The sequence below is a fragment of the Chaetura pelagica genome, unplaced genomic scaffold (genome assembly GCF_000747805.2).
Source record: "Chaetura pelagica isolate M959 unplaced genomic scaffold, ChaPel_1.0 scaffold139, whole genome shotgun sequence".
Classification (NCBI taxonomy): Eukaryota; Metazoa; Chordata; class Aves; order Apodiformes; family Apodidae; genus Chaetura; species Chaetura pelagica.
In genome coordinates this window covers 520,436-547,331 of record NW_009970717.1, presented here as the reverse complement: position 1 = coordinate 547,331, position 26,896 = coordinate 520,436, and the positions used below count along the sequence as shown (strand labels likewise).

The 26,896-nt window shown below is 37.0% G+C and overlaps 1 protein-coding gene and 1 non-coding gene across 2 annotated transcripts in view; both read right to left on the bottom strand.

The window, feature by feature from the left end:
- Window positions 1-252: 252 nt before the first annotated feature.
- On the bottom strand, window positions 253-326 carry TRNAT-AGU. The gene has a single exon. It is a non-coding gene; the product is annotated as a tRNA-Thr (tRNA).
- A 12,865-nt stretch (window positions 327-13,191) lies between these two features.
- The window catches only part of GPATCH1 (G patch domain containing 1), a 14,005-nt gene continuing 300 nt past the window's right edge, over window positions 13,192-26,896 (bottom strand). Inside the window, exons 2-21 of the mRNA XM_010006224.1 lie at window positions 26,691-26,889; window positions 26,442-26,576; window positions 26,075-26,160; window positions 25,518-25,678; window positions 25,076-25,173; window positions 24,868-24,926; window positions 24,301-24,546; window positions 23,341-23,488; window positions 22,545-22,624; window positions 21,353-21,557; window positions 20,437-20,724; window positions 18,904-19,085; window positions 18,507-18,634; window positions 18,099-18,232; window positions 17,594-17,763; window positions 16,733-16,952; window positions 15,604-15,714; window positions 15,016-15,140; window positions 14,392-14,537; window positions 13,192-13,213 (exon numbers count right to left, since the gene is read on the bottom strand). Of these exons, the coding sequence (XP_010004526.1) occupies window positions 13,192-13,213; window positions 14,392-14,537; window positions 15,016-15,140; window positions 15,604-15,714; window positions 16,733-16,952; window positions 17,594-17,763; window positions 18,099-18,232; window positions 18,507-18,634; window positions 18,904-19,085; window positions 20,437-20,724; window positions 21,353-21,557; window positions 22,545-22,624; window positions 23,341-23,488; window positions 24,301-24,546; window positions 24,868-24,926; window positions 25,076-25,173; window positions 25,518-25,678; window positions 26,075-26,160; window positions 26,442-26,576; window positions 26,691-26,889 (2,943 nt within the window). The remainder of the gene's footprint in view (window positions 13,214-14,391; window positions 14,538-15,015; window positions 15,141-15,603; window positions 15,715-16,732; window positions 16,953-17,593; window positions 17,764-18,098; window positions 18,233-18,506; window positions 18,635-18,903; window positions 19,086-20,436; window positions 20,725-21,352; window positions 21,558-22,544; window positions 22,625-23,340; window positions 23,489-24,300; window positions 24,547-24,867; window positions 24,927-25,075; window positions 25,174-25,517; window positions 25,679-26,074; window positions 26,161-26,441; window positions 26,577-26,690; window positions 26,890-26,896) is intronic.

Below are 26,896 nucleotides of genomic sequence, written 5' to 3'. Positions count from 1 at the left end.
AAATAAGGGAAAGAATACCTTCAGCTATTGAAGATTTGGGGATTAAAAACAGCAAATTGAGAGGTATTTTCAAGGGCCTGGGGATGCACCCAGAGTCGTACGGCGCTGCCAAACTGCGGCGGTCCACACGCGTAGCCTGAACCGCGACGTCTCGGTATTTAGATATATATTAGATTTCTCCTCCTAATTGCAAGTGAAGCCGCGATCCCGGTACGCCCCCAGGCAAAAAAAAACTGCGGCCACGCCGCGCGCAGGCACCGCTGGGATTCGAACCCAGGATCTCCTGTTTACTAGACAGGCGCTTTAACCAACTAAGCCACGGCGCCCGGCGGTGGGAAGGGTCCCCCCTTCCTGTCCCCCCCAATCTTTGGGGTCCCTTCTTGGGTGGTGACCCCAGGGAATTGACCTGATGTGGGTGGGACCTTCAGGATCAGCTGGATCCGACCCCTCCCCCATGGGCAGGGACCCTTCCCAGGGGGTCCAACCCCCCCAACCTGCCCTTGGACACCTCCAGGGTTGGAGGAACCACCTTGAGGAGCATCTATGGATCATCCAGGTGCTCCGGCTCCCTCCCGTGCCAGCCGGGCACGGGCAGCTCAGCTCCTGGCAGCGTTCAGACACGCAGCTGCGGCTCAGAAATGAGCCACGGCGGAACACGGAGCCCGTCCCCAGCCCCAGGTCACCGCGAAAGGCTCATGTTCATAAACAGACCCGGTTACGGGCCTGCACTGCAATCAGAACCTGCAAAGCGCAGAGGTCTGGTAATTTTACAGGCATCTAAGGTACATTTCTAACCAAACTGTATATTTTAATCTTCAAATATATCTTAACGCAAGGGCAGCCACGCTGACTTGGAATAAAACACTCTTAAACTTTCTCATCAGATAAGATGGGGGCTGAGAATTAGTCAAACTGCAGGGGCATAAGAACCAGAAAACATGCAGGTAAATCTCCAGATTATCAATTTTCCATAATTCTCACATTCTCTGCAAAACCTGTGGTTGCAGCCCAGTGCTGCAGCTGAGATCAGTTAGGGCTGAAGACAACCTGACTGAATGGCTGATGGGAATGGACAGAAAACAGCAAGAGATAACAAAACTTTACTAAATCCAGAATGAAAGAATTAATTTTTCCTTGGTTTTGTCAGTTTGGAAAATAGAGTTTTCATTCAAAAAATAATTCCCAACCTATGAACATTACTAATGCAAAATGAGCCAAGCCTCTCTCCTTTCCCTCTTTCAGCAGAAAAACAGAGCCATGGTTTTTGCAGCTGAAAGGGATAAAGAAAGAAACAAAGAGCACTTTCAATTCTAATATAACATTAATTATTCTAGAATAAATCTTTTCTAACATACAGAAATTAGCTTGGCATTACTGAGTACATTAAAGCCAAATTAACTGATGTTTTGTGAACTGTTAAAGAAAAAAAACAACACACCATCAGGAGCACAGACACATTTTCTTTCAGCCTCTGTGACAAAATATTTAATTGTGGAGTTAAAAAGGGAGAAAGAAGGCTGGAAAATAATACAATTTATCACCTAATCCTTATTCAAAGCCTTAAGTCTGTACAAAACATACTGTTCCCTATAAATATTTTTCATTTAACCTTGGATTCAAGTGTAATTGTTGCTACACAATTCACATTATTTAAACAAGGAAAACAAATCTACCTCCTTAATATTTCTTTGTATTCTACAGCTTAAATGCACTCCAGGCTGTCACATGCCCAGTTCAAACTATTTTCCCCACTTTGAATTTCTTTCAGAAAGAAATGCTGAAAAAGAGGGAAAACCGTATTTTAAAATATAAGCTTCAAACTTTTTGAAACACTTAATCTTTTATAAGTTGACATTCGTACATATACTGAATAGATACAATCCTCTCAGGGTAGAAAAAATACCATGCTTCTTGTTGGAGGGAGCCCTTATTACACAGAGCTAATTTGTGCTGCATCATGGAAAAACTTCTATTATTCTAACAAACCCAACTATTTATACATAAATCTCTTTTGAAATGCAGTGAGAATATTCCTATCTGGACTGGTTCATGTCCAGTCAAGAAAAAATGCTGCTAAAATGTTCATACTTCCCTATATATCCCTGAAAACAGGGGCTGTTGCCATCTCTGGCAAGCAGACTGCCAGTTGCAGCACTCAGAAGACTGGCAGCTACAGTTACCATGGGGTTAAGCCCCATTTAAACATAGGTCTTTTCTATTTTTCAAATAGCTTGATAAAAATATTGTAAAGAGAGTTGACTTCTAATACTTACTACAAAATCTTGAGACTGTTTATCATGTGATAATGGAGGGAAAAGCTCTGGAAGCAGCAGCCTTCCCCCACTGTAATTGAAAGAAACCTGTGCTGAAAGCAGAGCAAATCAAGCAGCTCTATCAGAGCTGCCAAATGCTACACCTGAGAAACAGAATAAAAAGATGAACATACACTTCTCCAGCAAAGAGAAGTACTCAAAACAGGCACACATAAAACATGGGTTTTATCACAGAATCTTTCAAACATGTTTTAAATTTAGTTACCAGCCCAGAATATAATTATACCAAGGCACAGATACTAAACTGGAATTCTCCATAGTTGCAAAGATATTAGCATTTAAACAGATGTCTTCTTTTTGATGGGAAACCGAGTTACTTAGAGTGAGTGCTGGGAACTGGGAAATTCACAGTAAAGCACCAAAACTGGTGGAGAATGTGCACTGTCACTGCTCAAAGGGCACAAGCAGCACAGTTCCAATTCTGGAGGGCAGTAATGGGCATAAGGCACAGGATTATAAACTCTACTATATATGAAGATGCTAACTTGAACATGGCAGCAGTTGAAAGATATCTTTAAGCCCGAGGTTTTGAAGGCAACTGGCCCTCCCCAAGATCTTCCAGGTGACTTTCTTCATGAGTGTTTTTTAACTAAGCCTTGAATAACGTATGCAGTAAGTAAAAAAAGAAGTCCATTAAAATCCTATATTCATCAGATAGGAAAGAACCAAGGTCGCAGATCTGGACTCTGACATTGCCTGACTTCTGTGAAATTAATACTTGCAAAATGCATGCACGTAACTTAATGAATACTGTAAATCCTTTTCTTTGACCCACATGTCTGATCATTAGTTCAAGTCTTGTGTATTGTTTCCACTAAAATAAGAAAGTAATAAAAGGTATTGTAATACAAGATGCAAAAGATAATGGCACAAAAAAACCTAATGAGAGTTAAACTTTTGTTTTCCCCCAGGTATTATGTACCACCTCAAATTTTGGGTAGTTTTGCCATGGATATAGAGGAGGAGACCTAGCTCCAAACAGGGATAGCTTCCTGATTCACAGAATTGACCATCTTAAAATATGTCAGACCACATCCTGTCACTATAAGCAGTAATGTAAACTATGTAACCACGGGACCCAGCTAAGCTTGACAACCTCAACACCAATATTTACCTTTTTTTTTAATGCTCCCTTTTAAGGTACTGTTTTCTGTGGATATAAGCATATCTCTATGTAAACATATACATACATACATATATATATATAAGAGTTTGGCATTTCAAAATTAATATATGCACTATGCAGGCTCTTGCTACTCACTGGAAGAAACTGTGTCCTAAAACACAGCTACAACTCAACATAATCCTTAAATGAGCTTGTTAATAAAAAGAGAAATGTAATAACTTATTAACAACAGAGTTTACAAAGGTAGTATCTTTGTTGCTAACTGTACGAGAATATACTGTTCTAGGAAATTCAATGACCCAAATCCAGGATATTTTTCTGTATCATTCTATGATATTCCTGCCTGTATCTAAAAAGGATGGGCAAGGGTATTTGTCAGGTAATGGAATCCACAGTACTTTTAAACCAGCAATATATTTTACACCTTCTTATAAAACTAGTGAACAAATGAGAGCTCACTACCTTTAAGCTCAGCTTTTTATAGACTGCATCTGTACCCCATACAGCTATACTTTTGTCATAGCTGCCAGACACAACAAGTGATGCTGAAATGTAAAACCAGAATACTGTATTTTAGCTTTGCTTTTTCATCCAGACTAATAAAAGAGGCTCCTTCTAACAGTGAGTCAGACTTTATAAAAAAAGTACTAGTCATGCCGTAACAAGACAGCAGAAGTTCCTTTTGGCTACTTGCTGTTAATGTTCTTAATTTTGTAAATATTCATACATAAATTAGCAAACACACAACTGAGTGGAGAAAACATATATGAAAATGTTGATTTAGAAAATTAAGCAGACACATAGTTTAAAAATTAAAATACGTAAATACTTTCAAAATTGTTAGGTCAACTGTGAATAAAAATAACAAAGCAGAGTTTAGAGTGGAGAGCATGCTTTCAGATTCCAATATTCACAGGCCTACTTGCATGCCTGTAGGTACATTTTTCTCCACAGAGCTGCTGTGTATTTATTTATTTGAGTTGCCTAACTCAGAAGGCACTGTTTGATCACTGCAGATTAACCCACTACCAGCAGTTCAGGAGCCCTCTTTACTGGAGTATTCAGACATGGAGTTGCAAAAGAAGAAAGCCAATTAGATCACAATGTACAGAACTTAATATTAGTCCACCCCAGTGAGGAGATGTTTCAGTGCAGCAGCAGTTTGCAGTAACACTGAATTCATATGGAGGGATGAGTTGTCTATGATCTAGTGAAAGTAATGGAAGAAACAGCTCCCCAGTACCTCCACTGAGACAGTGGTAAACTCGGGAGTCTCTTCCTCCTATTCACCCAAGCATCAAGGAGAGATCAAGTTCCAAGTGCCAAACTGTCTGGCTATAACTCATCAATATAATCTGCTTTGAACACAGTAGTTCATGTGCTCCATCAGAGTAGCTAAGAACATACATGAAATTTCTCAGAAGTACATTACAAGTGTATGTTGTTTGGGATGTCAAGTAACATTATTTTAGGGGGTACTAACAAAGACATGCACATTTTCCTAATTATTACAGATCAGCACAGTATTTACTGAACGTATTTTTTTCAAGTAACTAACATTATGAGAATATCTGCAAGTGCTAAGTTAATATTCTAACATATTATTTTGCTTTTACTCCATTATGATCTTTTCATTATACCTCATTGGTATATCAATTAAGCAAGTATTCCATTGCTTCCATATTGCTTCATTAAGACAGAACACAGATCATCAACTTCAATTTACTTATTTACATGGACATAAATTTCTCATAATTAAACACGTTATCTTGGAAATCATAAATTCATTACCTACAGTATTAGAGTGGTCACTCGTGGCTTATGAAATGTCCTTTACGTAAGTATTGAGATACATCATGAACTAGTATTAAGATAACTCACCATCTTGGTAAAAAGACAGGAACAGAACCCCCAAATCCTTGATTTAAGGAAAGAGGTTCATGACACTCAAATTTTCCTGTCTTTTTATCCCATATTTTTAAACTTCTGTCTCAGTATGCTATGCACAAGTAATGACCATCAGAGGTAAAGCAGCAACCTGAGATAGCATTGCTGTGTCTTCTGGAACAAAGACAGGAAGAGCAAGCTTTTCTAACAGTTATATATCTCTCAAAGAGCCTCCTGCAACACTGAATACCCTCTCCATCCACTAAAGCATAATAAGCATGAATTTTAACCATATGAACAGTTTTGTAAAACCTCTGGAGCTGCTTACAGTCTCAGAGCCAGCAGAGGCTTAAACTCCTTATTGGATTAGGTCATGTTGCAGGACTGAACTGACTGAACTCTAGCTGCTAAGTGACAAGTGATCAGGTTTTTTGTTGTTGAACAGAGCTTAACAAATTGTTCAGCAACTACAACATAACCACATTTTACTAGAAGTAAATTACCAAAAAAGCCACCCATTATTCATTAAATAAACAGCATAAATCTATCTCTGTATGTAAATTTCAACTAAAACATTCAGAGGAAAAGATTAAACAATTCTAGACTAAAGACTAATTTTGAAAGCAGTGATACCCATTAAAAAATAAATAAATCTGGATGTTCCAGAACTGGGTGAGGACTCTAGTGCTTCCTGAAATCTACATTGTGGAAAGGATTATGAGCATCTCTTACCAGAAACAATGCTGCAGTCACTGCAATTTAAAAGAAACATTACAATGTTCCAGATTGAATTTCCCATCCAAAGTAATTCCTAATCCCTCCAAGACAATTTTATTACAGTGTTTAAAGGCAGACTCTCTCTCTGATTATTGTTTTAGGGATTCAAAGCTAAATTGGTTAAGTTTATTTAAAGCCACTGATATTTTTAACAGCTGATTTGACGTCTCTAATGTTGCATACTTCCTTCTTAAAATGATAACAATATCCTAAATTGACATAATATTTTCACTGTATTACTGATTTCAGTGAGAGATATTGGAGTTTAGTGTGGGAAGGCTCAGGAGATCCTACTGAGTAAGGGTTCTGACACTGGGCATTACCTTCTCCAAAAGCATGTAAGGAAAAATAACCTTTAAAAATGACCTCTCTGCTCAGAGTAGCCATAATTGGTTCACTCTGAAAATCAAAGTACAAAGTGAGCTATGATTCGCAGCATCTGTCCTGAATCCATTCCTGTTTCACACTTCCATTAACAATGCAGATAATGAAATAAAGAGCACAGATTTGAAATTAAGCCAAAGAGAGTCTGCTGCTATACAAGGAAGATTTAAATTTAAAATTACCTTCACAAATTGAAGAAATTAACAATAAAATAAAAGGGTTGTAACAATCTCTGTAGGAAACAACACTGTTGTCACTGCAGTTTGTAGGAGTCTTACAGTGTTTAATGAATTATCTAATATGCTGCTGCCTGATCAGGTCAATTTTGTTGAGTCTGAAATTCTGCAGTAACATATAAATAATCAACTGCACAGAAAAGGGGTGGGAACAACACCATAGTTCTGCAAAAAAAAGATGCAACGAATACTGACTCCTCCTCACAATCATGTTGACAGAAAGAGATTAACTCTCATTCCAGAACATATGAGCAGAGGCACATTTAAAGAGAAACATGCAAGAATAATTCATGTATTTTTTTCCCAGTTAGAGGAAATCCTGTTTACATTATTGGGTCATACAGGTCAAGAAAAATGTGGGCCAACTGGAAAGATCTTAGAGGTCAACAAGAGTGGTCAGTAAAATAGGAAATAATATAGGAAATAATAATTAAATATTCCATTAATAAGGACAGTTTCATCTACTGAAGATACTAGGCAGATATAAGAAAAGTTTATATATATATAAATGTAGAAGAAAACAAAAAACCTGATCACTTGTCACTTAGCAGCTAGAGTTCAGTCAGTTCAGTCTTATGTGTTTATATTGAAAGTCACTAGATATGACAAATGCTTTAGTACCATTGTGATTTATTTTGATAAAGTTCATAAACTGTCACTTTTATACATTTTGCTCAATAAATTTAAGGCATTAATATTCAAACAACTAAAAATACCATGTATTATTCACATATTTTTATTTCTTTGTAGTTGTATACTTCCTGCAACCAAGTGAATCTCTGCTCCTAAACAGAAACATGCAATGCAAAACACCACGTGAAGCTTATGAACCGGTAGCCTTTTATTTTACTGGAAAGTGATTTCCAGGGCTGTACACAATGGTATTTTACTTGCTGTTTAGCAAAAAAAAATAATAATTAAAAAATATACACAATTGCAATAGGCAGCAAAGCATGGGTACTATTCAGTGATCAAAGAACTAACCTGCAATCTCTACAATCTCAAAAAATGTATTTGAACTGTGACTTAATGATAAAATAGGCCAGAAATAGTACCCCTGAAGGCACTGTATTACCTACTTAAGCAAATATTAATATATGCTGCAGTTGTTTTAATTGTGATATCCACAGATTGACACTGGATTAAGATGCATTTCTTCTTTAATTGACAAGACAGGTTTAATGGAAAAGCTATAGCACAGTAATAAACAATATAGAGAGAAGAGCACTTTTATGAAGACGTAAATCTCACTAATAGATAAACCCCTGAACTTTGGCTAATTCAATGTTGTTCTTTTACACAAGTGATATATACGTACACACCCCTTTCAGAACACATGGTAAAGATAGACTTCCAGCTCCATGTAACTCAGGAACAGAATTAGACAAGTCCTTTGTCCTAAGAGACCCTAATATATCAGACTATTCCAACATGCATTTAATAAAAACATTCCTGTGTAATTCAGCAGACATCATATGCAAATCAGAAAAAAATTAAGAGCTCCTGTGCAAATTGTAGGTGAGAACAAGGTGAGATTTTTAGCAGTCATGTGGATAAAGGAGTCTGGCAGTTAACAGTCTGCTAGTAGAGTAGGGACAGCATAAAGGAAAGGGCAAGGATGGAGAGAAGTAGGGAATAAGACAAAATTCTAACCAAATGACTCACCATGGAGCACTAGAGCAAGCAAAAGAAGTTTGACTTTGATGTAGCACAAGTTAGGAACCCATAGGAAGGGCTGAAAAAGTAATTTTTTTTGTTCTAATTTTTGTATTGTTTCCACATGCACTGAAACTGAACACTGAAATCTGAAAAAAACTACTACTTTTTTTCTTTTAAATAATTAAGATAGAACATGGTCACCTTATGTCATCAGGAGTCAAGCTGCACTCAGGAACTGGGGCAGTGTGCTCTTCTTCAAAAACTTGAATAGGAAAACCTTTCTCAACATCCTTGAATAAATTCAAATGAGTTTGATTAGGAAGTGCTTCGCTAAATTAGAAAACAATACAAAGCATCACAAAAAAGGGAAAACAAAACTTGTGAAATCTGTAAAGTTAGTCTTACTTTAATTACTCTTAGCATCTCAGACTCTCTCTTCCTTCTTTCCATTTCAAGACTGACTGAGAGTTCTTCACCGATCACACCTGGACTTACATTTATCTCCCTTCCATCGCAATAGTTTTCACCAGAAACAACTTGAAAAGACTTCTTAGACTCCTTAAGACTCTCACATCCATGTCCAAAGCTAAATCCTGGCAAGTCTTTCTTCATAAACTAATATATGCCTTTCCATTTTAATGTAACTCTCAAGGCCACCCCTGTATCAATTACCGCAACATCATTTTCTTCATAAATGCAGTTCCCCCCTACTTGTATCCATGTGCAATGATCTTCCACAGATTTCACTTAACTGTATCATTCCCTCTGGTTGTGTTTCACTGATTTCTCATTGTCAGTCACAAATGCAAGCCTCTTTATTTTCAAATGCAAAGTCCTTTGTGACTTATCCCCAGACATCATCTCCCTTTTGCCCTATCTTTGATGCCAACCTTTGTCACTCAGTTGTTACATTTTCAAAATTTTTGAGTTCCCCTTTGCTGCCCTTCATGTTTTGAAGGAGTCACCTATAAATAATTGGAAATCTCTTTCATAATACAAAATTCCACTTCAATATCTGTTTTGCAGTTCCTACAACAGCAATCAACAGATTGCTGAAGTGCTAAGATGATGACCCATACTGCATTACCGGTCCATTTATCATGGAATCATTTACGTTGGAAAAGACCTTTAAGCTCATTGAGTCCAAGTGCTAACCCAGCACTGCCAAGCCCATGACTAAACCATGTTCCTAAATGCTGCATCTACAAACCTTTAAAATACCTCCAGGGATGGTGACTCAGCCAACTCCCTGGACAGCCTGTTCTTTCAGTGAAGAAAATTTTCCTAATATCCAGTCTAAGTCTCCCTGGTGCAATTTGAGGCCATTCTATTTCTCCATCATCTTCTATCTGCTGAAGTCTGTTACACAGAAAGTTTTACGTGATCTCAGGAAGGGACTTCTAAATGCACTTCTAAACCTTGTACAGCCTTGAATTTCTTGAGTAATGCAAATAAAAATACAAATCAGGTTTTACAAATGGATCATGGTGCCTGACTGTAAACATAAAAAAACCCCACCCCAAAACAAAACAGAACTGCTGACAAGCTGAATAATTTACACATCAAAGTATCACAGGATCAGTCATTATACCTTCATCTAAGTAAAAATCTTCTATCTCCATTATTATTCAATTACTTTTAGCAGATTTTTGTTTGCCTAAGTACCAAGAGGTTTCAAAGTCAGTCTGGAAGCAGGCAACAAACTCCTGTCATTGTGTATGTGTTCTTTTATTTGTTTTCAATATTAGAACAAACCTTGTACCTCTGACTACTACTCCCCTTTTTAACATCAGCTGCCAAGTCTCAGATGTAGAGAAGCTTCCTCACAAGGATGTTCCCCCAAAGGAGCTATCCTGCTAACTTGGCAGCTCTTGCTAACAGATAAAACTGGAATTAAAGTAAATTTATTTTTCACTTTTTCACTTATTTTCTGTGTGTGTGTCAATGCACTAGACCTAGCAACTCACACTAGAAAAATCATAAATGCCTCTAGAAAAAAAAATAATTAAAAAAAATCCAAGTTACTGTATGCTCTTGCTCTATGTTTCTGAGCCAAAAATGCCTTGCAGTCACAACTGCCTTCCTAGGCTTCCCTAGTCTTTGTCTGCTGTGTGCCCTATCAATCTTTGCTTTACAAAAGATATGTGGACTGTCAGTGAGCTTCAGGAACTTCAGTACACTCAGTTATCTGATATTTACTCTTTAAAAAGAAAAAAACAACAACAAAACCCCAAAGTGAAATTGTCAGGGCTGTCCTAAGTTCTCATTGCTTCAGCTGTTCCTGCAAAGGACGAAATGAGGCTTACCAAGATAAAAGTAATAATAAATTAACATAATCTTGTCTATACATTGCTATCAGCAAGTTCCCAATACTCAGGCAAATACTTTTGGATAGATAAATAAGTATTGCTCAACAAGTGTTGAATGAATCTTAGACAAAAATCACAAAGATAACATTTCTTAGACAGATCAACCCTCCCACATTTCAGGCAAGTGGAACATTATAGTCTTTCAAGCAAAAAGAACAGTCACAGATCTACTGTGCTTAAAAAAAATAATGGGTTATCTTCTTATTTTTGGGTTTTCATTTGTTTGCTTACATGTAAGACAGCCGAACATTTTGCTAAAGATGCTAAAAACTGAAGTTCAGACAACACAGGAAAGTTTGAAACTGTCAACCTGACAGTTATTAAACTGTAAATATCATTACTAACACCTTGAGATACTTATTTTTATTGCTCCTAGCTACAATATTTGCTTATGAACTTCACATTTATTTACTTTGGAACTGATCAAGGCAGGACTTTCTCATCCTAGACTCCAGATTCCTCAGATCTAGCCATCCCCAGCTCTTCAATATACTAATTAATTCAATATACTATATGTGCTAACGTGAACATTGCCTGGACTTTTTAAGCTTTTGGTGTTCTTGAGCTGTTTCAGTATGTCAGAAGAAAGGTGTGGATTATTACTATTATCCAGTACTGCCGTGGCAAGAGTCAACATTTTAGATCCTTTCTAAAATTATTTTATCTGTATTAATATCCTATTAAGGCATTACTGTAACTCATTATCAAGTCGTGACTGTTTAATATATGCCAGATCTCAGGCCTGCAATTTACTTAGCACAGCTAAAATTCAAGGGCTTGCATAACTATATGTCTGCAAGGTATATTTTAGACTAAATTTAGATTTTATCACCCAGAATCTGTACATTTTCCCAGTTCAGATCTTGCTGTTGCCCAAGGTGGCTAGAAGTCTAGGGAAACATCAGCTAAGCACACAAAACCTGACAAAGCAAGAAAAAAAAGGGTGCAAATCAAGATTTAAATAAATGGGAAAAGTAAGCACCAAGTATGAAAAACATCCTGGCTCTGCTGACAGCAGCTGTGTGATATTCTGCATCTCCTCCACAAGCAGCCACAGAAGGAGCTGCTTCAAAACGGAGCTTTCAGGAGAAAAGGAGTGAGCTTTCTGTAACAACTAAGGAAGGAGTATTTTTCTGTGAAATCATTTTTGACGTTTAGTCCACGAGGGGGAGTACGAAAGCAAGAACCAGAGATGAAGTTGCACTTGTCTTGAGTTCACATCCTTTCCTTCCCACCAGCTTGGAGCAGGTTTACCCAATCTGGTTGAGAAAGGAAGATTGATGGATTTGGGTTTTATTTTTATTTTTCTGGAGGAGAAGGAGGCTAGGTTTGGTTTCTTAATGCTCCTTCCTCCCATGAAAAGCAGTATTTAAGTCTCACGAGGCCTCTCTCAGGCCTTTCCAACGCGTGTTCCCTTCACCCAGGCCCAGCACAGGGCATCGAGCTCTCAGGCCACACGATTTTAGCCAAGACCGTTCCCAATTGTGTCAAGAGATCATTTTGAAATGGCTTTTCTCCAGCCCCCGCACGCAGGAGCGCAGCCCCGGCCCCGGGCGGGCACCCCCGGCCCAGCCCCTCCGCCCCAGGATACCTGCGCTGCGGGCTCACGGTGCCCGCAGGGACCCTCCTCAGAAGCCTCCGGCCCCGGCTGCTCCCACCAAACGCCTCCGGCCCCGGCGGGTCCCGCGTTTCTCTGCTCCTGCACTGCAGGCAGAGCCTGATTCCTTGTTTCTCCTTCCGTCGCTCACGTTTTTACTTGTCGACATAAAACCCGCGCGGTCTGTGCGCCCACGCAGGGCTGCCGTATCGCTCTGCTCTCACCAGCTGCCATCCAAAAGCCGTGGGCACTGAGAAATGTGTTAAATCACGCCCCAAAGAACTGCCATTTACACCAGTGAATTTCAGGTACAGGCTTCTGTTCATAGTTTTAAGTAGGAATAGTCATTTGGCTTCCCTTTGCACCTGGAAAGAGAACTTCTGAGGGTCTGTTTTAACAGCCTGATCGTCCAAAAAACAGTATTAATATTTTCTATTAAAATAATTCCACAAGATGACAATTGCTTTTTAAATGTACTGCACGAAACAAAAGAGGTATAAACAGTTTTCACTGTAACTACAAAAATTTTTATACTTAAGTTTATTAAAATATCTTGTTTCATGTTAATTAAAACAGAGTTATTTCTGCAGTTATTTCAAATTATACTGCCCACAAAGAGGTCTTTTCAGTATTCCATAATCCATACATTTTGAACATATGAGGCAACAAGTAATAAACATATACACATTTACTTTCAAACAAATTCAATATGAATACAGTATCTACAGTGCTTCAAGGTTATATACATGATTGATCTACCATCACAGAGGAGATCAAAACTGGAGATCAAGTCAGACAGCAGCGAAGAAAGCAAGGTACCTCTTCAGTACTCAAGTTGTTTTAATCTAAAAGGAAGAAAGAAAACCAAAGAGGTCAAACAGTAACACACAGACTTAAGAACAGTTAATTATTTGAGCAGTTTCTTAAACCTTAGGTTTGAGAGATGTAGGTTATGTGAGATAAAAACATTTTCTTAGTGATGTAGAGACATGCAAATGCGAAGACTTCCAAAATAACTGCTTCCCCAAAGAAATCTATTTTGTGCTCAAGGCATAAACATATTTTAGCTATTTAGAAATCAAAGTAGTTTGGTTTTAAAATAAGACAATGCCAACACATAACTTCAGCCCCATTCCAAAGGAACAGAGTACCAGGCTTTCCATCAGTCGTGTCCATTCAACTGAACACCTAGACCCCACTCATTCTGCCATCAGGCCAGCTAGATGTGATATTTCAAAATTCCTTGAGACCTCTCCTTCAGCTAATAAGAGATGCTAAACAGAAGCCAATGCAGTGACTGTTCCACACAGGCTGCACTAAAACTTAACTAGGATCTGTGCTAGAGACCGTTACATTTGTTTGTACTTCACTCAAAGTACGTGAGGAACATGAAATTGCAAATTTCAGTTGGGACTGTTTTCAAGTCTCTAGTTTATAAAAATGTAACAGCACAGTCTAAATGTAGCAGACATATATATGACTTGGGCATTGTTGTGTTTACTTCACTGCTCCTGGCTCACCTACAGAATTATCTTGAGCATCAGTGCCACACAATGGATTTACTTGAATCAGATCTTTTGCTATTTTTCAACAAGCCAAAGCAGATTCAAAGCATTCTGAAGCAGCCAATGCTGCTTCCAGTGTTACCACGTAATGAGAAGACAAACTAACAGAAATACAAATCACAACCTGTACTTGGTTCAATTCCTATTCAAAATACCTTACAAAATCAGTCATCTTTAACTATAATCCCCATTAACTAGGACAGTTGTGTACTTACTGCCCTTTACCTTAAAAGGCTTCTATCCTTAAATTACCTTCTATATTAAGATGCCTGATCTTTGTAGTCTTGCCTCACTTGATTAAAAAAAAAAAAAATCACCTGAGCAGTATTTTATATGCATTAAGAGACTGGCTGATCCCTATTTGCTGTAAATAGGCTCACTAGAATGACAATTCATAAACTGAAATTTTCGTCATTCACTGCAAAATTTGCAAGGGTTAAGGGAAACTCACTGCTTACCTTCTTAGAAGTTCTTTGGGTGACAAGCCTGTGGTATCTATATCACTAAGGCTGTCACTGCTATCCGTAGTGTCTGAGCTGCTGTCTTTTTCTGATTTTTTATTCTTATGTTTTCCTTTGTTCTTCTGTTTCTTATGTTTCTTTTTCTGTAAGAAGAGAAATCATCCCTTATTTCATTGTGAAAAACTTGAGTTTTCCTGAAAGGCAACAACAGCAAAATGTAGACTCCAATCTTAACTGAAACAACAAGGAATCTCTACCACTACTCGGAGCTATATACCAAAATCACCCATTTCATCCCAAGCACTCAACCGCCCCTAAAACAGAAATTTCCTTATTAGTATTTGTATACAAGCCATTAATTATATGCAGTCTCTAGAATATGTTTAACATCTTCAGCATACAATATTAAACTACCTGCAATATTTTATCTGTAGTCACATATATGAAAAAAGCAGCATCCTAGTTGGATAATTTTTCTGTTCTGAAGTTCAGATTTCAAGACACCTGAGAAATTCAGTTGCCTAAGTTCCAGTCCCACTATATTTATTTTCTACAACCTAGCATAAATAAAAAAATTTGACTGGCAAATCAAAGAATCAATAAACTATTTAAATTAAATACCTTTTCCTTTTTGTGCTTGTGTTCTTTCTTTGCCTTGTGTTTCTCTCTGTTCTTCCTATATTTTTCTTTCCTACTAGGCCCTGGAAAACTTGCTGGCACTGTTGGTTCTTGTTGACAAGTAGAGCCTAAAAGGCAAAGCAAATGTGGAAACAAACAAAGGTAATTTTATTATTAAATTATGTATTACTTTTAATCTAATAGTATCGTTTTTAAAAAAACACAACAAAACAAACAACACAACCTAAGCTTTCAAATGGAAAGGAAATGTTTAAAACTGCAACCTTCCTAATGCAATTAAATGTCTTTGCAGTCCATTCTTAAAAGAAATTGCAAGGCACACCCTGCATTTTCACTGTAATTTTTTATCATTGTCACTTGAGAGCTACAGCAAAGTTGGTACATGGGCACAGAGGTTGCTGTTAGTCCATCAGTGTGATAACAAAGCATTTGCTGATACCAGTTTGACATAATACAGGCATTTAAAAGGTAAACTGTCTATTCACAAATGTTTTTTAAAGTGCAATATTGTGTATCTTACATATGACTTAAATGTGCAGAATCTATACACTAGAAGTCTACAGAACCTACCAGAAGTAAAAGCTGGAGGCAACTTTGGTCCAAATTCCTCTGTTGCATCCAGTTCCAGCTTTGAAATAGGCAACAAAGAAACACCAGGGTCGGTTGTAGCAGCCAGATTCTCTACGAAAAGAAACCAAACTTCTTTATTTGAAAGGAAAAACACTTTTTCTAAGAAGTGCTGAAGAAAGTTAAAGGAGACTTTTTAAAAACCTCTAAGAAAGCAAATTAGTCAGCGTCCAGTATCTCTGTGGAATGCTTTGGCCAACGGCATAGCTGACATTCAGAAACATGTCAACATACTACTTTATTTTTTCTTTTTAATAAAAATGGATCTTTTACACTATACAATTACTAATTAAATTGATATCAGCACATCTGTTTGCTTTTATTTAGGTCAGTAACACAGTACTACTTTTCCTTTACTAAGAATGACTAAAAGACTCCACAGGATGGAAGAAGTTAATAAACACTTAAAATTAGATGTTAACAGAACCTACGATGACAATTAAGTGCACAAACTATTTCCATTGTAAACTAACTATATTGTAAGTTTGGTCAACTTAATAGTATCCTAAAAATATGGGAACGTTCTATAGCTTTTTTACTCTACTTCATAGTAACATTTATTAAGAAAGTGGTCTTCTCTTGCTGATGTTTTCTGGCAACTTTTATAACTAGAATACAAATGAAATGCAAGTTCTTGATGTCTTCATAAAATTATTTCACCATTATATTTTATTGGAATATCAGTATTTAGAGTGAATGTATTTGTCAAAGAAATGCAAGTTGTTTCTGACTTTAAAGATAATAATTTATCATCATTTATCAATCTATCTTACCATTTATCACAGATATCAAAGTTTTCCTGTATTTCTCAGTGAAGTGTACTCTAACATTAGGTGTTTTGTTCCCCCTCACTGTTTCACAAGCTATTACATAGGGCAGTGTGCTAGTAAAATGTAAGCAAGACAGGAGGTAAAGTAAGTAACACTGTAACATGAATTAGTCACATTTTTTACATGCCTATCTCCATCAATGCTACATGACCTGCACAGGAGCATAGTACTGTCCTTGAAGTCCTGGAGTATTTGATTAATGAATGAAACTTTTCTAAAAATGAATGTCCATTAAGTACTACCTTGCACATTAGATGAAGAACTGCCTGGTAGATCAACTTGCTTGGTGGTTTCTGGATCTGTTACTGAAGTAGCTGGTTGTGGTTCATCATCACTCTCCTCTTCAGAGGAAGACGATTTTTCATCTGAGGAACTGGCAAAGATGGCCTTAAATAAGTCCATGGATGGTCTGCTTTCTTCTTCCTGATCTTCCTTAGCTTCTTCCTTATCCTTATTAGCCACCTGCAAAACAGCATCATACCAAAATGTATTTAAACACAAAAGAAAGTAACAATCTCTCTGTAGCAAGTAGCAACTTCAAATGTGCTGATGAATGACAAAACACTCAAATACCACAATACCTGTGAAATACACCATCTTAGGGACTGGTAGTCCAAAATAATAAAACTCTGAAATGGTGCTAGAACAAGTCAATGCCCTGAAAAGTAAGTGCAACTTGTGCTACATGTAGTTGAAAATAAATCCCTAGATATTATAAATTCTAATTTGTTAATTCAAACTTCAATTATACACTGCTAAATTGAAGCAAAAGGAAAACATAATCTTTTTTCCCAAAGTATGCAGCCTCCTCCATTCAAAGCAGAGAAAATCATGTTTTGTGCCTGGGAGCAAAGTGGGTGTAAGGGACTGAATTTAACTCCCAAACTGCTGAGCTACTTTTTACCTTCTCTTAAGATGCTACTTCAAATGTAGTCATATTTGCATGAAATGTCTTACATCTCAGAGTTATAACCTCCAAATTGTTCAAGTACAATCTCATATCTTTGCTTATCCTAAATTGGCTCTGTGCTAACTGATCTGTATTAAATCAATCCATGTATGACACAACCTTATTTCAGAGCTGTGAAGGTTTGCAGCTATACCTCAGTAGGAGGAGTTTCACTCGGCCCAGCTACATGTTCTTCAGGTGCTGGCACTGGTGGCTGTTGCTGAACATCAGCTTTTGATCTAGCAAGACTAATGAATTCACTGATAGCATCTTTTTTCTCCTTGTCTTTATCTGACACATCCCATCTTGAAGGTTTCTTTGGTTCTAAAAAGGTCACAAACATTAAAATTAGTTGCAGGCCAAATTATCCTGCATTTCATGGCCTATATAAGTTTAAATTATTCTGCTTCTTCAGCGTAGCTTGACATTTTTTAAATCTTTCTAATGAATATCTAACCTTTAAAGGTCTCCTAGGTAGAAGAAATTAATATAGTATCACTGACTTCAGTTTTAATGTCACTGAATTTGTTTCCAGTTTGTTTGTGGTTTTCTTCATTAAAAAAAAATAATCAGGTGGATAAGTTCTCCATGACATAGATATGTTTCTTCTGTACTGTTATCTCATTTATAGTAAATTAATACAATAACAACAAACTTACTATTGAGACTGTTATTCTGTCCAGTTTTTTCATTTGTTGCCTGAGTTACAGGTGTGGTGGGCTCAGGCACATTTAAGAAATTAAACACAGAGTACTTGTCTCGTTTCACTTTCGGTAACCCAACAATTGAAGAACTAGAGGGAAATAAAAATGTTTGTTGATTATTGTTTTCAACAGAGAAAAGGCCTCAAGTTATCTACAACAGGCAGAAACACCTACAGCAGTCCTTAAAATGCATACTGTTTTGTCAGGGGTCACCATGTTTGATGAGGCAAGTAAAAACATTAGGCAGTTTGAAATACATCTATTACAACACAAAAAGAAAACACCAAGCCAGATTTTCCACAAGCATATGAAAATCCCAGAATTTTCAAAAAGCATGAAAAATATCAGTATCAATGATCTTACTCAGGATATGGATCACGAACATTAAATCTTCTACACAACAGCTTTTCAGGATGCCATTCAAACTTGTCCCTTGTGAGTTTGCCAAACATCTTCATCTTCACAGCAGTTTCTTTATCATCGCTATCATTCTGAAAAAGACAAACATTTATAGCTGCTAAATAAGTAACAACTTCCTAAGCTGACTGCTATTGTTGTAAAACTGAAATATTTATGTTTCCAGCCTGTTCTTAAGTAGTTTAACAAACCACTTTGTATGTAGTATTTTCCAAAGTTTGCTAAAAAGAGGGCAACAAAACATTGACATTATATCTACAAAACAGTTTTAAAGGAAAGCCTTTTAAAGTCAGGGTTAAGGCATCAACTGAAGCTCCCATGTACTCTAGTAAACAGCATATACCTCCTGGTCCCGAGGAACTTCAACTTTGTCAACATCATCCTCATACTTAGCCCGGGTAAACCTGGATGAAAGTGTTGAATTTGAGGATTTGTAGAACATTGCTGCACGGAAGAACTCCTCTTGTTCTCTTCCTCGCTCCCATTCTGTCATATTTGGGTCTAAGTAACGCTCCAATGTATCTACTATAAGATAAGGACATAAATGCTCAGCAGAGATTACAGCTTACTTAGGTCTGATGTTTTGCAAGAGAGAAGGAAAAAAAAAAAAAGAAAAAGAAGCAAACATCCCTGAAAATATTTAATACTATCCTTAAACTAAATATTCATTAATCTCAGTTGCGTTACTTCTTGATAAGTGGAGGTAAGTTTTTTAAACATAGCAAGAATGACAGCATTTACCAAATGCAAGATAGATACTTTAAATAATAAACACAGAACAAGAGTTAACCAGTGAGTAAGCCTGGCCAGGCTTTGGTAATTTCAAGGGGCTTCCTGGTATATAAAGTGTCCAATGATAAATATAGCATTTTGACACAGGTTTTTGTAAACAATATAGACCCTGATTAAAGCAAGAGGTAGACTTTTGCCCCTAGAAGGAATACGTAGTAACACCAGCCAAGCAAAGACACTCTTACAAACAGAATTGTAATAATTCAAATTATTTAAATAAGTTATATTATTTAAACAAGTCTGCATTTTCACCATTATTACTACGAAGGTACTTAAGTAATAAGAAAATTTTTACATTTTACACAGGGAAGAACCCAGGCCCTAATGAAGGAGTTATGAGTTCAATGCTCAAGCAGTCTGTCCTGATGCAGTAACCAGAAGAGGCAACTGACCAGGAAATCTTTTATTATTGAAAGGATAATTTAAAAAAATAGCCCTATGTTTTCTACCTGACACAGCAGGAAAAAGAACATATGAAGTGTGTTGGGTTTTAACTAAGAGCTCTATGTATGCTGTGATTTTACAGCCACATATTTTTATGAAGAATGCAAGTGACAGTGACTATGAGTATCCAGAGGACATGTAATACAAGGTTTGAGAAGTGTGAACTACTTCATTCACATCAGGATACTTATCTCTTCTGGAAGTGCAGGGTGTGAGTTTTCATTTTTCCTGTCTTGTGTGCAAAAAGGCAAAAAAATGCCTTTTACTGGAACACAATCTTTCTGCCTTTACAGGATATGTCAGTTTTATCCCTCAGACAGAAACAAACTAAGTGAAAACACTTGTTCCATTCAGAGTTTATAGTGCTGGCCAAAGCTGAAGTCTTCTTTGCCAAATGAATGATTTGAAACCCAAAATTACAGGCAATTAAGTAGAATATCCCAGAGAACGTCACTTTTGCTGCAGCACAGAAGTATTAAATGTAATGCCTAAAAACAAGTCTTGCTGACACTTAAATTCCTGAGCAGCCTTCCTGAAGCCAACACAATTAAATACCAGTAAAAATTTGTTAGTATTTTCCTAGGAAATAAAAAAAAAATCAGAGAAAATTTTAAATGTCAGGATTCATCTCTTCAGTTACCTTTCTCTCCTTGCTTAAGACTTTTCACAAAGCTTTCATATCTTTTTTGTTTTTCTGGATTTCTGGCAAATGGTTTGAAGTCACTAGAACCAGCATTTGCTAACTGCCCCCCCAACAACATCTGCCATTTTTGAGAAGCATCATCTGGGGAGGCTGGCTGGAATCTGCTGTTTCGTGACTGCTGAGGCAACATTTTTGCTTTCATTTGTTGTTCAGATGCTTGTTTCACTTCTTTAAGTCTCTCTCTATCTTTCTCAGACAGATACTCCAAAACAGAAGGAGCTGGACCTAAAACCAAAAAGAGTAGTAAAAGATAAAAAGAAATTTAAAATTAAGACAACTATTTCTGCAACTTTAGGGGAGGAAAGAAGCCAACCACTAAGCATATACGTTCAGAGAAAATGCTCTAACACATCAACAAACAGTATCATGGCAGAGATAGCAGATAAAAATGTTGCCATTATTGGAACTTTTATGCTATTTCCCACGTATTTACATATTACTTTGTAAGCTTGACTATTGTAGATACAAACGCAAACCACATTTACAAATTACATTTTTAGTGAATTTGCAGGTATTTCGGTGAGACCTCATTTTACAGGAAAAAATCCTCCTAGCTTACTCTATTCTGAAATCATATTAAGGACATAAAAACAAACAAAACCACCACAACAAAAAGCAAAACACAATCTCATACATACCTTTTGTTTTTATAAGTTTTATGTAAAAGAAATCATAGGCAGGTGTGTTAACAATCTGTTGAAATTAAACTGAACAATATGAGGTATTTTAGCTAATCCAACAGATTTAATATTTTTATATTAGAAAACAGTGTTCAAGGCTAGGCCAAATTTTGTCACATGAACAAAAAGGGACCCTGAAACACAGGCAAAGATGCAGTCACATGTATCAATACCTTTCAAAGCAGTCTCTCCTAGTCGTTCCCTCCTCTGAGCTGCATTCAAAGTGTGCCTGCTTTGTTGTGTTGTCTCACTTTCCAGTTTTCCAGTTGACTCGTCTAATGCCTTCTGTAAATGGCAGTTTTCATTCCCAGCTGCTATCACAGGTCGAAAGTAATGCACTGGTCTGTAGTTGCGTGGTAGATCAGGTGGTGGGTAAATCTTGGCAGGGGGATGACAAAACAAAAATGCACTGAAATACAACTTTGTATTTAACACTTCCAAATGTGTTTCAGAAAAAGTCACCTTAACTAAAAAGGCCTTCATTTACATCTTAGCAGTAGAAAGAGGTATTACCAGTTACTGATTCTTTTAGACCCAGTCAGTTAATGGTATTGTAACACAAACTCCAGGAACAAACTTCATTGTTAATGTGTAACATTCAAGAAAAAAAGCACATCAAGGCACAGCAAAATTAACTTAAGTCTTAATATTTGAGAAAATGCTCTTGGTTTTTGCTTAATGATTTTTTTTTAAACAGAACACATGATTTAATCCATTAATTGGACTACTGAGTACTTCTGTGCTTACTGTATTTTAATGATTTTCAAAGTCCTTTTCTCCCACTTTCTTCATTCAAGCTGTTACTTCAAAAATCATCCCTGTGCTTCCTCTATGAAGCTATTTTATACACCAGGCAAATGTTCTTCCTTCTTCCTTATTAGAAAGAGGGGCCATGTCACACAATTCTGTTTGTCATTCTATTTTATGAAAAAATCTATGTGTCATAAATTATGAAAATGTGATAACAGGGTTAACAAATTGACTTGTCACCAAAACAGTGATGGGGATGAAACTCGGGGCTTGATTTTTGCAGAACACTGAACATTACATCTAAAGATGTGCATTTTTAATTTCAAAGTTAAATCAAACGATTCTTTGAACCAAATAACAGTGGAAAGTGCTGAAAGCATTTCCTCGAAGCCAGTACACAGGCAAACGTTAAATTAATCCAGTAATGTTACAAATTTTAGGTTTGTATTGAACAGTCTCCAGCACTGCAATTTTGCTTATGCAGCTACCTTTATTGCCAACTGGAACTTTCATTTCTAAGAACATAAAAACCACTGAGCAATAGTAAAGTCCATACGGCTCACAAGTCAATTTGTTGACGTTATTCTTAATTCAAAAATACCAATATTCACTTACCTTGACTGGAGTTGATGATTTTGATGCCAAGGAAAAACCATCCAAGATTTTGCCTATGTATTTAACATCTCTTTCAGACCCTACAAAATGACCAAAGAGTTGGTCAATATTTAAAACAGATTTGGCAAAATGCACTTTTTCTGAATATTTTCCATTTTGCAATATACTTTATGGACCAAAATTGCAGTTCTTTTTCTTCACTGCCTTTCATTTAAAATGAAGGGTCTTAATTCTGGATCAGTGTTATACAGCTAACATGGCTAATACTGAGGCAACAGTACCACTACTGTACACTGCTACCATCAGGGCTAACATTCATTCTGCACAACTAACATCAACAGGTACCCCAGAAATCACTATTGTATTTCATGCACTAAAAGTTAAAAGTTGCACTAAAAAAGTGGTATCAAGATGAAATTTACAAAGGTTCTTGGAAAATACTCAAATATGTCTAAACAAAAAATCACTTATCTTTGCATATTTTCTAGTAATGATTCACAACCATTTGTTTCCTTCAGTCGAGCTGAATGCTGTCTCACAAAGCAGCACATATTCTTCTTTTAAAAATATAATTTTGGGGTTCAATCTACAAGGGGATTAGTGGAGGACTTTGGAAATTATTTCCAGATTTGGACACTTGAATACAGAAGGCAGGCTAGATAAAGTTTAAGATATCATAGCTAGAAGATACCAGTCCATTGAACATTCAAATATCTGGAAATTATATGCTGCAATTATGTAATTTTTTTCTAAATACAAATCACACTGGCTCTTTAGATAAAACCGTGGTTCTTACTTCTTTTGGATTTATACTGCTTAGGTGCTGTCCAGCCATACAAGCCATCTCCAGGTTCCTCATCTTTAAGAACTGTATCATATTTTGACAGTGTTTCAGTTGCATAAATATCGTCATCTTCCTCCTCTAAAGCTCCTACACCAAAAGCCTAAAATATATTTTAAATAAAAATAATAATTCAAAGTTGTAAAAATAATACATTTAAGTAACAGGTCAGAATGCACCTACATGTCTATCCATCCAGTACAGAGATACTAGGAAAAATGTGCAGCTTCACAAGTAAGTGTCCTGCCAACTACTGCAAAAAAAGCTTAACCAAAAACAAATACCAAAACCTCACCAAACACAAAAGAACACATATTCCAAGCCATTTCTAGGGAAGGGCAATGAGTCTGGTCTGTGCAGGAGGAGGACAGCAGCCTAACACTGGCAGTCTGACTAATAGCAGGTTAAGTTCTCAAAAGGAAAAAAATGTAATTTGGCATGAAAATTTAACAAGTATAATTCTCAGAAATATAAATTGACAGTTCTTCTATACAAGTTCTATATGTTCTATACAAGAACAACAAATACCATAGAGGGAAGCAATACCTCAGTAGCTCACAAATTCAACATTACTGAAAGAAGTCAGTAAAATTAACAAAAATGTAAACTGAAACCATATTGATTATTAACTTTCTCTGAGCAAAGTAACACAAGAATTTCCTCTGCTCAGCTAATCAGAGTGAGGTGCTTTATAGTTCACTTTAACAATATCAATAGGTGAAGGCATTTAAGACTTTAAGGATTTGCCCACATCTTCATATTAAGTAAAAACAACAAAAAAATCCAATTCTCAATCCACACTTTGGATGTCTTACAACAACCCTACAATGACTAGGTGACTTCCACAAAAGAAAAAACATAATTTATTTAGATTTTACTGCACTAATAATATAATGCATTTTGAGATGTCCTTACCTGACCTGTAATACCTAGTTTTCTTCCTTTACTGTGTCTCAGATCACCAAGTAAATTGCTTGTGTCTTCAGAACCACCTGAGAAAAGGTTCAGGTGTTCTCTTCCAGACACACCAAACAAAGCTTGTGAGGGGTCCAAACCCTTATAGCCAAGTCCAAAGACATTCTCTTTTGGAGTCAAGTCTACTGGCATTACATCTTTTGGTGCAAATGTCACGTTCTCTGGCTGGTATTGATCCTCTTCATCCTTGTACAAAATAAAAGTATGGAACAGCAAATATTACTAAAACTGTTGTCTATTGAGCTTTTGCAACATTTAGTTAACATGAGACAAGGCAATTCTGATTTCCTAAATTATAAATTTAAAATTAGGTATGAACTATGTCTCTTAGGTAGCAGAAGAATGAGTTTAGTTCTATTATTCACAATAAGCATAATACTTATGAACACTTTTAACAAAACTTGAAATTGCTTGTTGAAATATGGTTCAAAGGCCTCAAATAAGTTTTTAACAAGTGTCAGCACACATTCTTACTTAATTAACAAACTACTTCTGCCTGTTCAATACCTCAGAACCCTCAGACAGTCCAGGTGGTAATGCACAACCATATACTTTCACTGCAGGATCTGTAAGAGAAATAAATTGCAGTTCTTAACTAAATTTCTCTAAAATTAAAGAAACAGACCAAATACAAGGTAGTTTTAAAATAAACTTTCTAATCAGTCTATGAATGCCAGCTTTCTGTTAATGAGTTCCAGAACTTCTCTGAACCTACCTGGTTCCTGCCTGCGTGGCTTTCGTTTGACTCGTGGTCCAATTCCTTGTCCTTCTTTCCAGCCCATTTTCCGTAACAGTTCAACCCCAATTGTTATTCTAAAAAGAAAACAGGAGGGGGAAAAAAATTACCCAAAACCATATTTTTAATATTTCTTGAGCAATAATATACATGAATATAATTCAAAATTATGGTTCTATACCCCACTTTATAACCAAATGTGAATGCATCAACATCTGCATATACCCTGCACCCCAATTAGTAAATGTTGACCTGGCACATAGAAAACAAAAATCCAGGTAGAGGTCACTCTGGAAGTGCAACACTGCAGGTCTTCCAGTCTCTTTCATAGATTATTGTGGTCAGACATTACTGTTCTAATCACTGTAACTCTTCAAACTGAAGGGCATAGTTTGGTTGACTTTTATTTAAATTTACTTACTTTGATGGTCCTATTAAATCATCAAAAGCAGTGGTTCCTGGAATGGCAGCAACTGCTCCTGCAATCTGTCTAGCTTTCTCTTTTATTCTGTCTTTAGCTTTGGAGGCAAAATCATCTGTGGTTGTAATATCTTTTGGTGCTATTCCAAATTCACTAAGATCCTGGAAAATATAAACAAAAGGGAAAAATTAGATTAAAATAGGTTTCCCTCAAATGCTTACTTACTGTAACAGTAAAGGAAAGAAAACAGGATATAACCCTCATATTGGATAAGTTTTTCAATAACTTGGATGGCCATATTTTAAACAGCTTCCAAAAAAAAGAGTTGTGGTTGTTGGGGTTTTTTTTATACTGCGATTACAGGAGCTCCCTCATCTATGAAACATCCTCCAGGACCTAACAGTATAGTATATATTATAACCAATACTGTATAGAAGAAGTAATTTTAAAGTTACTTCCATTTTTACTATTGAAGTTCTTTAGAAGATTTAACTGCCTGATAAACCTGCTGTCATGGGAACTGCTTCCAAAAGATTTGCATTCCTTTCTAAATTTACCTCTTCATCCATGAAGTCTTCTGGTCCAAGAATAGTTCTGTCTGCTCTTTTCTGACGTGATGATACAAATGCTGAAGGTGTCCATCCTTTCAAGAAAGGAAGTATCTAGGTAAGGTACTGTAAACTGCAACATAGTATTTGAGAATAATTCAAACGTTTCAGCCTCACACCTCAAGGATACATCAAGGGAATACCCATAAAACTGCAGTCCAAAAACTCAGGGGCAAATATCTTCAACCACACTGTTTCAACTACTTACATACAGTATAATGAAGACAAAAAAAGAGCTTACTTGTTAATTGTTTTTCACTAACACTAAACTATAGTAATCAATTAACCCTTCCCAGTAGACAGAAAAATATCCAACCTTCCTTTGTGCCAACAGTGTTAAAGTAACCAGCAGAGAAGCCACCAGTAAAAGCTCCATGGAAACGCTGATACCGGCCCTTTGCATCTTTAACAGTCTGCTCTTGAAGAGGAACTGGCTTTTTAATTCGTTCACCTACAATCAGAAAAACCAGAAACAAGGTCACAGTTCTGCACAAAGCCCATTTGTTTTCCTTCACGCTTTTCCACCCTCCCATCGCGGGAGCCGTGTCTTGTCCCCAGGCCTCACCCCGCAGCCCCTCGCCCAGGCCCGGCACCAGCACCCCCCTCCGAGGCCAGCACGGCTGCCAAGGCAGATCCCGCGCCCCACGGCGACAGAGGAGCCCGCGCTGGGCCCACAGGCCGCAGCTTTCCCCGGGTGCCGGCCGTGAGGGCGGAGAGCAGCCCCGGCCCCGGCCCAGCGCTCCACGGCGTCCCGGCCCCACGGGCTGGAGG